At 36.1% G+C, this 13,871-nt stretch overlaps 1 protein-coding gene across 3 annotated transcripts in view; it reads right to left on the bottom strand.

Moving 5' to 3' along the window:
* Positions 1 to 13,871, bottom strand: part of LOC128993389 (GATA-binding factor A) — a 61,535-nt gene that overhangs the window by 2,278 nt on the left and 45,386 nt on the right. The window contains exons 2-5 of one of the 3 annotated variants that reach the window (XM_054417266.1): positions 6,256 to 6,345; positions 2,820 to 3,059; positions 1,684 to 1,868; positions 652 to 928 (exon numbers count right to left, since the gene is read on the bottom strand). In XM_054417266.1, the coding sequence (XP_054273241.1) occupies positions 652 to 928; positions 1,684 to 1,868; positions 2,820 to 3,059; positions 6,256 to 6,322 (769 nt within the window). In that variant the 5' untranslated portion in view covers positions 6,323 to 6,345. Of the gene's footprint in view, positions 1 to 651; positions 929 to 1,683; positions 1,869 to 2,819; positions 3,065 to 6,255; positions 6,346 to 13,871 lie in introns of all 3 variants that reach the window. The other 2 variants (XM_054417265.1, XM_054417267.1) reach the window with 2 other exon arrangements.

The raw sequence follows: 13,871 nt of genomic DNA, 5'->3' as shown, positions 1-13,871 counted from the left end.
GAATAATGTATTAAAATTTTGTTCAACCACTTGATTTTTCCCACGGACGTTTTTATCTCCTTTTAATTAAAATTTACTAAGTAACGTCCAGCTCAATAAACTTGGTACTCTATGAACTCTATTAAACTACAGAAGATGTGCGGTTTTAGACAAAGAGTAGTGTCAGACATCGGGGTTGACTGTTGCTAAAAATTTAAATTGCAAAATGTAATATTACCTTAGGACTATGTTATAGACATAAAATAACAAATAACCTATTAAAAATCGAACTTGAAATATTTATTCATGTAAAATTACTATTCATGCATCAATTATTTACATAAAAGTGACGATTGACGAAAAAAATGTTTATTTTTTCAAATTAACAGAATTAGCTCACAGTACTGTGTCTGGGGATTGACGTAATCGTTTCAGCCCCACTTACTAACAGGGTTGCCACCCGTCCCGATTTGGCCGGGACAGTCCAGATTTTGGTTTCTTATTCCCGTATTTTAAGCCTATGTTAATCCGGGAGGGATGGGGGCAATGACCCTATTTTCCCTGACCTAAGGAGGCAACCCTGCTTACGAATGAAAGCTCCCAAAATTTGACACAACCACAAAAACCTACAAAGAAAACATTTAAGTACCCCTAACATTTATGTTCTCTTACCATTGGTGATGGCCAGTGTGCTACTATTGGAAATGGCCGGTGTACTGGATGTGGAAGTGGAAGGCATCGTCTCACTGCCAGAAGACTTCTTGGGTTTCCTCTTGCGTGTCTGGATGCCGTCCTTTCTCATGGCCAGTGGACGGTTGACGCCGTGCAGTTTGAAGTAGAGGCCACAGGCGTTGCAGACAGGCTCGCCGTCGTTGTTGCGTCGCCACAGCGTCGTCGTCTGGGTGCCACAGTTGGTGCAGCAGAGGCCTAGGCGTCTGGATGCCGTCTGCTGGGAAACAACAGTAGTTGAGTAATTGTACAATAGGAATTAATGCAGTTTCAAAAACTGGTCGTCTATAGAACCGTATTTGGCTTAAATAGCTATAAAAGTTGGAGGAGCTAAAGGTGAAGATAGAAGTGGAGGTAAAGATAGAGATTTAGAAGGAAGGGGATGAGCTAGAGGAAGAGGTAGAGGTAGATTGAGATGAAGCACGTAGAGGTAAAGGTAATGGGACAGCTTTTAGAAGGATTAGGAGGAGTTAAGGGAAGAGATGGAAGTGAATGTAGAGGAGGAGTGAGAGGAAGAGGTAGAGGTAGATATTGAGATGGAGCACGTAGAGGTAAAGGTAATGGGACAGCTTTTAGAAGGATTAGGAATAGGATTTTAGGAGTTAAGAGAAGAGATGGAAGTGAAGGTAGAGGAGAAGGAGGATTGAGAGGAAGAGGTAAAGGTAGATAATGAGATGGCGGTAGAGGCTTTTAGAAGGATTGGGAAGAGTTAGAGGAAGAGATAGAGGTGGAGATAGAGGAGGAGAAGGAGTTAGATGGAGATATAGAGGTATTAGGTATTAGAGGAAGAGGTTGAGTTGGAGGTAAATGGAGGGATTGAAGGGTTGGCCAAAGATATAGCTTTAATGAGGAGGGGATGAGTTAGAGGAAGAGTTCGATGTCGCGGTGAAGAAGAAGTTGTGAGTTGGTATTGTGAACTGGACAGGGTTACATCCTCAAACCAAACACATAGCTTTCTGTCTGAACTATACTCACCCCCAGACTGACTAGTCGCTTGGCAGGTTTGACCAGAGGACGGTTCATTCCGTTCATCTTGTGGTAGAGTCCGCAGGCGTTACACAGGTAGTGTCCGGTGCCGTCGCGGCGCCACAGAGGAGTGGAGATGGCGCCGCAGTTCACACATTCTCTACCTTCACCTAGCTGGAACTGCATCGCGTCATCTACACAGACATAGAGAAGTTAGGTGTGTTGCGAGGGAGTGTAGAGGGTGCAAGAGTGGATGCAGAGTGCAGAGTGCAAGTCTTATGCCAAACTCTAACTCTCCCGTCGTGAAGAAAAGAAGAGTTCAAGCTTTTGGGGGGAGACCTCACCACGTCTTGGCTATAAGTTTATACTTATTGCGATTTTAACCAACAGCCATGCAAAATCTATAATGTCTTTCTTATAAATTTTTCTCATAGAGTCAAGGACTTTCAGTCAAACTAGAATTTGCGTTTTGGAATTCTTCATACAGTATTTCTAAAGTCCTTGGTATGGTATAATCATTCTACGTGGTGTAACATGGAACATTTTACTATGTCGCGGTGCTTTGAATTTGAAGAGGATTTAGACAATTTTATCCTTCTCTGATTATCACGTCATGCAATAGTGGATTTTAAGCATTGATGGTTTCAATACGATGCCGAGTTGTGATGAGAATGTTAAGATTTGTTACTTTTAATATGTTTTCTGTTAATATGACAGCCTTTTTCTCGGTGAAGGACTTGGGGACGTAAATCTTTGGTTGAGGTTGAACAATATACTATCACCATGCTTTTTAAATCATTGTAAAATATGCATTGATGCGATTAAATACGAGATGGTACTTTACTTAAATTTCGGGAATTATTCTGAGTAATTATCCTGAACCAAACAATTGTAATTAACGTGAGGTTGTACGTTTCTTTTAACCATTTTCAATGTGTTTTAGTTACACGATTAAAATTAATCGTGAAGTTACAGTGGAAAATTACATAGTGAACACGTTTTAAGGGCTCAAGTTTCATGGTTAATTTTAGTGAAATTTACATATGAAATGTATTTATGTTGCATTTGAATGGTGTTTTCGGTTAAGTTGCAAAACATTTATTGCCATAGCAATTTAACACATCTAAAGTTACTTCTGCACTCACCGTAGGGCAGCGACCTCTGGAAGCTTGGGTCGTAGGCGCGCCACATCATGGTTGTCTGCGCGGCGTAGAAGCTGTTGGTGAAATGAGACGCCGCAGCCGGCGACTGGGCAGACCCTGGGTAGTGTTCGTGGCCGGTGTTCTGGGGGTGCCATGAGGAGTTCTGGCCTGTCGAGGAGTTGTAGGGGGAGTTCCACTGGAACACGCGGTTGGAGGGCACGTACACTGGCTGCTGGGAGTAACCTGCAGTAGGGAGTTGAAGTTGTAAATATCTAGCGATATGACTATAGATGCAACTATTCCATTCTCTGGATACAGTTGTGGAAAATATAATTGAAAGTAGGGAGTAAATGAACGTACTCGAATTTCACGCGAGAACACTCACTACTCTGTCAACACAATTTGTCTTTAAAAATCACTCCAGGAAACTTTTATAACTGAGTTTTAGCGAACTTCCCTATAGGGAGGTAGCTATTACCGTAGGTCTCATGGTAAACCTAGGCCCGGGACCGATATATTTTCGTTTTGAGGTTCCTAGAGGAAAAAACGGTACTTACGTATTAAACGGAGGCCACCTAACCTACAGATTCGATTCGATTAGTAAACCTTCACCATCAGCAAGTTTGGTTGGTTAGGTTAGGTTAAGATAGTTTAATTTGATAAAAAAAACATATATTTATGATAACCCAACCTAACATAACCGCTGCAGTGCGCTGTAAAATATGTGGCCTCCGTTTAATACGTAAGTACCGAAAAAACCCTATTCGTTCATAATTGTATATATATTATGTGTGTGTGTGTCCGAGAAGATGATAACTTGACTAATTTTCGTCCGGTTTTGGTAAAATTTGGTTTGAAAATGTAAGGCGGGATAAACTTGATTGAGTTCGCGAACCAGCATCGGACCATGGGAACGGGGTTTAGTGGGGGGGGGGGGTAAAAATGGGGGTTTCTCATTTTTTACCCTTAAAACAAAAAATGTATCACATTTTCTCCAGACGTTTTTAAAGAGCTTAAAAAAAATAATTTAGTATATCAAAGTGTTTTGTACGGTTATTGGTTACGGAGAAAAAAAAAAATGCTCATTTAAAATTTCCATGTTTTTCTTAGAGAGAATATCGTAAAATGTCGCAGTTGGCTTGTTTATCGATATTTTTGATCAAACTTTATTTATTCATTTTATACTAAGCTATTAATATTTTAATAATAATACACTTTATTAGTTTCCCTGTAGCAGCAAACCCAGGTATTCGTTAAACATAAATGTTCATTTAAAAGATTAATTGAAAATCAATCCAGGCAAATGATAATCGGCTTAGTCGGCAGGTTTGCTGCAGCGGGGTATTTACTGTAGAAACTATCCAACGTCTAACAAATTGCCAACTGTGTGAGTAATATGGTTATATTACAACTGAATCCTTAACAAATTATTTAAACTAATTTGTTATTTACTTAATATCTTGCATAATGTGATCAGGTACTTAGTAAAGGAATTGTATAATCGTCCGCAATTAAATACTGTTATTTTCATGTAAATGTTGATAGTATGGACTTTGGATAGGTACTGCAAATAATATTTTCGTCCTATTGTAAAACCCTATGCCTGTGTATTTCACACAACATCTCTTACGTGAGGGCTGTTTTTGTGAACACTACTCCTACCTTATTTGTGGACCAATTTCAACGTTTAAGGTGTCAAAAGATTCGGCCCAATTCGTAGTTTTGCATTAAGGTTTTAGAATTTAAAAGTTCCTACCTAATATCTGATCAAATGAATACATGCAAGAAATGTTTACTGAATATTTTAATTAGTTACATAAGCTTTGAGTCTTTTAACTTATTGAAATCGAAAATTATGAAAATTATATTATTACTGCAGTTTTAAATAACGCCTGTATAATAACGGTACTTGACAATTGTTCGATTTTGAGCACTCATAGAAGATGACTGTTATTTTTTATAACTCCTGTATAATACAGGTACTTGACAATTGCTCGATTTCGAGCAACAGGCACACAAGTTTTAATAAATTTCGTGAACGTTGATTTCAAACAAAATTGCATCTTCCGTGTCTTACAACATTTTTTACAATGTGCGCTAAGTTTTTAAGGGATGATTTATATTTCAGCTTCCTATTTTTGATTTAAGAGAGAATACAACAGATTTTACATAGGTATTCTTGGATATTATTCTGTTTACAACATAGTTGACACTCTTAAATCACAATGAAATTATTCAAACCAGCAAAATGGCCACCTCTGGATCTTCAACAGAAGTTTAACCTCTTATGGTAGTTTTTCGTGGGTTGCTACAGGTTTCTTGAATCATCTGGGGTATAACTTGGCAAATTTTGCTATCAGTTTTTCCAACAATGGTCTCGAGAGCGTGTACGATGGTGCGATGTAAGGATTTCAATCGCCCGTATTCGGAAATTATATTTTTTCAATACACCTTACACACCGAGAGTAATTGAAACTTTCTTCATCAAAAAGAAATATTTTTTAAGCACAAACTTTCTGCTGTTTTGACACACATTCTGAATAGAATTTTTACCATACATGATCAGTGGGCTCCAATTTGTTGGATTAAATTAAATTTTGATATGACTTAAGTGCAAATCCTTATGCAACATACGCTAAAGGGGTTCGTACAAAAGGCTAGAGGTCTGGGAAATGACTAATTGATAATTTTGGCTCTTCGTTTACACAACATCAAGATCAATATTCTTGGCTGATCGTACTTCAAAATGAAAACCAGGCCCTTAGTCTATATCTATTGACTCCAGTTTCCTTAGAATAACTTTATTGCGAATAGTTCGCTTCGTAGAATGGTTGAATTTATCACACTCTTCTCTCAAATTTCTATATAGGATTCACACGACTCCTGTAGACAGGCAGATTAGAGGCAGGTTACCTGCCTCTAGAGAACGTAAAGTTACTTGAGGCAGGTAACCTTCCCGCAAACATGCTTCCTATACAATTTTAATAAACTGACTTTTTGGCGTATTAAAAACATGCAACAATGAACAGCTGTTCTATTGTTAGTGTTGCGAAATGAGGAAACTGAAATTGGATCACCATTTACCATCTGACAATAATTGACAATATGCGATCCTAACCTTTGAGCAAGAAATAAAACTGGAGGTAGCACTTCACGTCAACTCTGCTAGAAAATCGAGACAGTTTAGGTTTGTTAGGTTGGTACCAACTAGGGGAATCGGCACATTGCTTCGTGGCTTTATGTATTTACAATCCCACAATCCCCTAGTTCAAATACACTCTACTTCATCCCCTAGTACACATGGTGGCCAACGTATCGCAATTCTCCCAATCTACATTAACCCTTATCTCTAGCTCAATGATCGTTACAGTTTTAAAGGTTTATAAAATTGGAAATGAACAGAATACATTGTTGCTTGAGATGATTCTCTTTGTCTAACCTGAGGTGTTGGATGTGTCTGACGTGTAGTTGGCCGAGGGGGCAGCGCTCGCAGCGCCGTGGAACATGGCTAGACTAGCCGCATAGCCTACTGAAACAAACATAATAACCAATAAAAACAACAAAAACTAAAACGCAACAACGTTGACAAACAAAATATGAGTAAAATACAAAAATTCTTGACAAACACTAAGGTGACAAAAAATGAAAAAAAAACGAATACCAGGGCAGTCAAAATAACGAAATTATAAAACAATAACTAAACAGTGACAAACAAAAAGCTATGAAACAAACAAAAAAATCCAATTAACATGATAACAAAACAGATGGTGACAAAAAACAACGAATCAAGCGAAAACAATAAGACATAAGATCGATTTATTTCCTTTAAAACTTACAATCATAAGTCATTGGAAAACGTCAATTTCTAGTAGGTACATTATAAAACATACATTAAGATTTATGAATAAAACAATTCCTTCAACATCATAATAGAATTACAGGGTGAGTTTCTACTGACGCCCATAACTTCGCCAGTGGATTCTACTGATCAAAATGAACAAAAAAGTTTATAGTCCGATTCCGAACCGTTTGGTCGTAATTGAGAATTTTGTGTTTTCTAAAAATATTGGACTTTGGGGTATCTTAAACAAGAAGTTTATCGGACGCCAGTGGAATCAGCTGAAGAAGTGAGAAACCGAATTGTCACAGCTACTGCACGACTACGCAATACGGTAAACTTGAATGCTACTGTTAAGCTATGGTTCCACAGGATGCGGAATCTCCGCCATGCGGTGCGTAATTTTTCGCAGCGGAAAATTACGCAGCGAAAAATCAGAGGGGTGGTTCTACAGACTGCGAAAATAACGTTGCGGAGATTCAGTTCCGTCCAAACTAGCGACGAGTATGAATAGAAAGAGGAAAGCCCTTTTGGCTTTGATGCTATATGATGACATTGATGATGATGTTGTCGATCTTTTATCTTTGTTAGTGTCAAGTCGCAGTGACCGAATTGACATATTTAAGAATCGGGACAGTGAAGGGGCGTATAACATTCTGGTTCGTAATAATTTAGTTTACAACGAAACTAAGTACTTCCGTGTGTCAAAAGACCAATTATTTTTCTTTTTGGTTGATCTCATCAAAGATGACTTACCCACCAACGCTACTAATCGAGCCAAACAACCATTGAATGCCGAGATGAAACTAGCGGTTACACTAGGGTATGTACCAATACTTAATATTTTTGCTATTTATTTAACGAAACTTAAGGGGTTCCAATCACGATCAGATCCCGTTCAACACTTGATACCCAAATGTCTCAGGATAATTGTTCGTCAGGTCTACCATTTTCGACAGTTTATGTTAAATGTATTATAATAATTTATTTAAGAAGTTAGTTTGTTGAAAGTCGGTGTTGTGATTATAGGTATTACTTTATAATTGGCTCAAATGTTGTGTATAGGTAAACGTGACCTAAAAAAACCATTACTTTTATCATTGAATGTATTCTGGTGTGATTGTGTGCATACGTCTTCGCTAATTTCTCAGAAATCCACTGACATGCGATTTCCACATCATGTTGAGACACCAACTCGGCAAGTTCTTCCTCTTTGGTCGAAGAAAAACGTTCATCCATAACTCTTTTTACAGCACAAGACATAATGAAACTGACGGTCACAATATTTGATGGCTCTTCTCCGCTGGCGGAATCCGCACTGCTACTGCTCTCAGACCAGTATGATTTCTCCGCCATGCGGAACGGAAATTTCGGGATGCGGAATCGCAAGTCAGTGGAACCAGACACATGGGAACTCCATTAAACCAGTGTCGGTTTAATTCCGCAGCGGAAAAAATCGCACCGCACGGCGGAGATTCCGCATCCTGTGGAACCAGGCCTTTTAGAGAGTTGAGAAAACGTGTCCGCATCTGCATAAGACAAAATGGTAGTCATTTCGAAAACTTGCTTAAGTAGCAATCAACATTGATTGTCTATTCTGAACGCTTGTAATTAATTTGTTAATGCCATTGAGTTACTGTATGAAAATGTTGTGTTCATTTGTCTTGCATTATTAAAATAAGAAAACCCTTACTCGTAAACCTGGTTTTTATTTAGTTTCATAGTAGTTTTGTTCATAGTAGACTTGTTTACAAATCATAACAATTGAATCAGCTGATTTGAACCAGTACGATTTCAACCAAGACATGTGTAAATCAGTGAGTTTAATATTAGTAGTTTTGTTACCTTGCTAAAACCAAATCGGTAAACCGTGTTTTACTTTAGTTTGATGGTAGTTTTTCTGTCAATTCTACCAACAACAATTTAAAATTGCATATCAATTTAAAGCTTATTAAATGAGGAAGTTTTTTATCTAGTTGGACATTGCGTGGCACCAGAATAAGGTGTGAAAAATGGGTCTTAAAACTTAAACAAAATAACTATTATACGATATTTTTTACTTTAATTCTGCTAGGAACCGATGTATGTAATGAAATATTTTTTCATGTAACCTTGGTTTTGTAGCAAATTTAATGCCCTTTCGAATTATTTTTGATATAAATCGCTAGAGTAATTGGTTTTATTTTTATAAAGTAAATAGTGACAGAAAGTCCAATATTTTTAGAAAACACAAAATTCCCAATTACGACCAAACGGTTCGGAATTGGACTAGGGTTTATATCAACTTTTTTGTTCATTTTGATCAGTAGAATCCACTGGCGAAGTTATGGGCGTCAGTAGAAACTCACCCTGTATAATACATACATAATGTGACCTGAAACTCACCATGCAAAGAATGAAAAAAAAGAAGAAAAAAAACAGCACACTTGGCAAATTATCGGTCAAAAAAAAGTACTTACATATTCTTTATTTAATTTATAGAATTCATCAATCTCTAACAATGGACTAGGAAGTTGAAATAGAAAAGAAAGAAAACAACTGTTACAATAGACATGAGTGCTATAAATGTAAATTACTAAAACAAACTATAAACTCTGACTAAAAGTATCAATGGGTAATAAAACAGAACTTTTTAAGATCCAAATAAAACGAAAAAGAATGCCAACCAACCAGCTTTAAAATTGAGTCATGTATGGAATAAACAGAAAGCACAGACAAACAAAATGGATTACAGTAATGACAAAAAAAAAACTTTAAAAAGAAAATTCAAGTAAAACACAAAAAACTGACATACATAAAATAATTTTGCAACACAATCTGAAGAAAATACAAAAATGGTGTTTAACAAATAAAGAACCGTAACAAACAACGTTAAAAAGTGCAATTTAGATTTTCAATTTGTGTATTTTAAAGTAAAAAGATCTTTTATGGCACTTAATTACACGATTTATTAGTTTTTACAGTATTAAAATAATCATTAGCTAAATTTTAACCCTACATGACTTTGAGGTTTGGAAAACATTACCGTTTGCTTAGTAACACGTTCAATTGTTTAAACGCCCAAGATTCGAGCTGCTGGGTAAACTATTATACTGTAGAAAAGAAACATTTGTTAAATAACTTCGTGCTAAATAACGATACTGCTGAAAGTCACCCTGAAGTAATATTTTCAAATATATAAAGGTCAATGTGTATGAAAATCTAACCGACCCAATGAAAAATAGCCCATGCGTCACATTAAAAAAATCACTAAATTTGTGTATATATTCATATTACATATGATGTATTTAAGTTGAATACGAGTGATGGAACATTTGTTATAATAAATATGATTAGGCTTTTGATAATTTCAGGTTTTACAGTTTAACTTGCAGTGCGTAAATAATAACTGACCAATTTCTAAAAATAAATTCTCCAGCTAATACTAAATCTAAGTGTAAAACATACTTCGGATCAACTCACAAATTGTCAAGCAAATTACATGAAAATAGTTAATTACACGATTCATTTGTCCACCGCACGTGTGGGGTTGGTATCACTGGTGGCAGATAGCGACCGGAAATGCGGGCGAGGGCTCCCTTATCAGTGATACCAACTGTTATCAGTCATGCAGGCATTGTTTTGTCACTGTTATCAGTCGGTCGTTACCGTAGTCTGATAATGAGTGATAATGAGTTGATTACCTCATGGGACACCTTTGTTGTAGATTAAGAAACCTGTTTATCTATATGTTGTTAACTTGCTGTTTTTTTATCCAAATATAAATGATAATATTGGTGATTTTTATGTGTTAAAACTTAAAAGTCCAGCGCCTTCAACTATTGACGGGCAAAATAGATGCTGTACTCATTTTGCATGTGCATATTTTGAAGGGATTTAAAAGGGAGGATGAGCTAAAAATAATTGAGCCATTCTAGTTTTTAATGCAGATAATTATTAAATGTCATCAGCTTAGAGTTGCCTTGCAAGCTGAGCTCGTTTCTTCAGATGGTAAAATTTATTATTCATAATATTGGCCCCAAGACCGAGTCTTGTGGTACACCGTACCTCACTCACTGATTTGGTTCCGTCTATTGAGACTATCTACTGGTGGTCTAGAGACCAACAGAAGAAAAAGTCGTCCTTGGACACTTTTATCAATTTTTCTACAAAAAATTGTGCGAAACAAACTTGAAAGCCTTACTCAATTCAGCAAGAATCATCGACACTGATCTTTTTCCTTCTCAAATGTCGAAGATATTAGAGACCAATCTTGATACAGAAGATCTAAGAAACTCTATTTGGTGTCTTTGGCGAATTTGTTCTAAATGAGCCGCTGGTATTTTATATTAGTCCCAAAAATCCTTGGCCAGTGCTGGTATAGTATAGATCAGGCTTTATACATATGTTAAGATTTACAAATGTATAGCCCCGAACCCTATAGTTCGACACCTATTTTAAAGTGTAGACTGTAATATGTAGAAAGATAAACAATATTATGTATCTCAGGCAATGAGAACTTTCTATAAATTAGAGAAAAATCTCCATAAGAGCCGTATAATAATTATGAAAGGTTCTGTAGACCCCTGAAAACTACTGTAGACGAAAGTAATACTGCACGTCTATTGAAGTTTTCCAACATAAGAATTGGTGTGATGGAAATGGGTTGAGTTAAAATATGGGGCTTTTTGAATGTATTGAGTTTAGTAGTTCTTCTACTAAACCGTCTGTACTTGAGTACTTGAGTATACAAGAGTTAATCATGACTTACTTCTTGCGTAAAATGTTGTATGGATAATTGAGTCCGGATAACCTTTAGTTTAGCGGTTATAGTAGTATGTTTTCTGTGGTTTAGCCATGCTTACACTTGTTTTTTGGGACTTATTGTTAATTAAATGTGCAAATATCGTACAATCCAGTGGTTTACTAATACATTGGTCGTATGAACTGTGTTTTTCTAATCGTTTTAGCGAACTGACCACTGGTGAACATGTCCTACTTTTTTTATAGTAGCCTGTAAAGTAAAATTCAGCCAATGTTAGTGATGGTTTATACTAGATATGGGCTTAAACCTGTTAGTGTAATTAATTGGCATGCTTTCCAAAACTATAAACTATTTCAATAAGTGGTTGTAATGACGATATTTTAATTAATAAAAACATTTTACATCATAAAAGATTAAACTTCGCCACCTGTCCCATCATAATTAACTAAACCTCATTTATCTTCGTTACCATAAAATACAACAATAAAACTATTTACTGGCCACGAGGTTTATGTACCACTACCCGAAATAAAACGCAAGATGGATCGGTTATTAATTTGGAGAAAGCCGGGCGTTTGACAGCACCCGAACATTAATGTTATTTAGGAGTGCTTCTGGTGTAATAAATAAGCGGGGCGAGCTACTAAATAACGGGAGATAAGTGCAGTGCGTGCGTCAGAGCCGCCATGTTGTCGCCCCGCCCATCAGCCAATCAGAGGCGAGGATAAGATCATTGTTGTCTCCCCGCCAACCGCGATCGATAAGGAGTGCCACAATCGCCGCGTAAAATATCCCGACCATATCTGTCAGAATAATAGACCGCGGTGTGAAAACATTTCTGTGTTTTCGAAAAACGGGCTGTTAGTATGCTAAGTGGAGAACTATGGCACGCGCTGGGGACATGTGTATGCATGTTGGCTATCTTCTAGATGTGTTTAACTTACAAATTTTGGCCGGTGTATTTTTTAGCAAACAGATAAGGGGACGAATTAATTGATATATTCTTGTAGTCTACGGAAACATTAGACATGAATGAGAGATAAAGATGGTGTTAGACAAATTTACAAGTCAAAATAGCCTTTGTAAATACCCGTATAGAAATTATCAGCTCACAAATACAAGCCCGCATAATAGCAAGGGTTAATGTACCTAAAGTGGTAATAAATAGATACTAGTGTTTTGGACACATTTTGTACAAAGTGTTAATATTGTTATCGTTCAATATTCGGGCCTTGAGATGTGTAAATGTTTTAAGTTACAATACCATTTTTAACGCTTGAAAATAACTACGTAAAATATTTTCATTTTCGTGATAAAGTATTTAAAAAAGGTGCATAGCGAAAAGTGTTTAGAAAAATTGTTTTAAGCCTACAGCGCCTTCAACAACCGTCCAGCAAAATAGATACTGTGCTCATTTTGCATAGGCAATTTTGAAGGGATCAACAAGGGTGGACGCTCTGAAAACTATTTATTTATCAACTTACTTATTTGACTCCCAGCGAATATACACAAGACATTGTAAGATATTACATATGTTGCAATCGAACAACTGCAGTAGTAGTGACTATATATGAAATATGACAAGTATACAACGTCAACAAATTAATAGTAAAATCACGAGCTAGATCATAATCCAAAAATAATTTTACAATTAATAAAAAATAAAAATATTTTGCTAACGAAAAAAGAAAATAATGTGATAACAAATATATCTGTAAGACAAACACATGAAAAAACCCTAAGGATAGGAATTTGCAGCTTGTGTTTGAAAAATTAAGTTTGAAGATATAATTAGTGAAAATAATTATAAGTTGCGAATAAACTACTACTAGCATTTACAATGAAATGTTGTGGGTGATATGGTAGATAGGCTACGGTATATACAGTTCTTTTAAAATTACTGAAAAACACAGTTCTGAAAACTGTGTTTCAGCGTAGTAGTCCTTTATATAAAGCGCAATAATACTCAACAACATTGAAATTTCCCGAAAAGATCAATAATAATAATAATAATAATAATAATATATACTTTGAACGCATTTAATTTTGAATTTGCCGGTCCTTCTATTTCTCTGTACGACACGGAAAGTTTGACAAAGAGCAAAAATTACATATTCTTTAAACAAGTAAATTAATTTCTGACACTAGTTCCTAGTTTCTCTATTTCCAAGCAATTATCAAATACTAGCTGCTCTCTGTACCCGTGCTGAGCAACGGGGTGAGGACGCGAAAGAGAAAAATTTGTTCCTTACTATTTGTCGTAACTCCAACAGTACCAATTTTTTGTGTTTATGTCTTTTTATTTAGGTAAGTGTTTGTGGTGAAAACATCCATTTTGGTTTTGATTAATCTTAAATAAGTATAATATCAGAAAATCTTATTTTCGAATGACGTCTTCATATAATTGATTCACCTTCACCTACCTTACAACTTATATTTCTTCTTCATTTTTGACATTTTAAATTATAATCTT

Source organism: Macrosteles quadrilineatus, unplaced genomic scaffold (genome assembly GCF_028750875.1).
Source record: "Macrosteles quadrilineatus isolate MER2022 unplaced genomic scaffold, UCM_ALF_1.0 Scaffold_4__1_contigs__length_99947679, whole genome shotgun sequence".
NCBI lineage: Eukaryota > Metazoa > Arthropoda > Insecta > Hemiptera > Cicadellidae > Macrosteles > Macrosteles quadrilineatus.
Note: the sequence above shows the minus strand (reverse complement) of the source record. Positions and strands in the feature narration are given on the sequence as shown.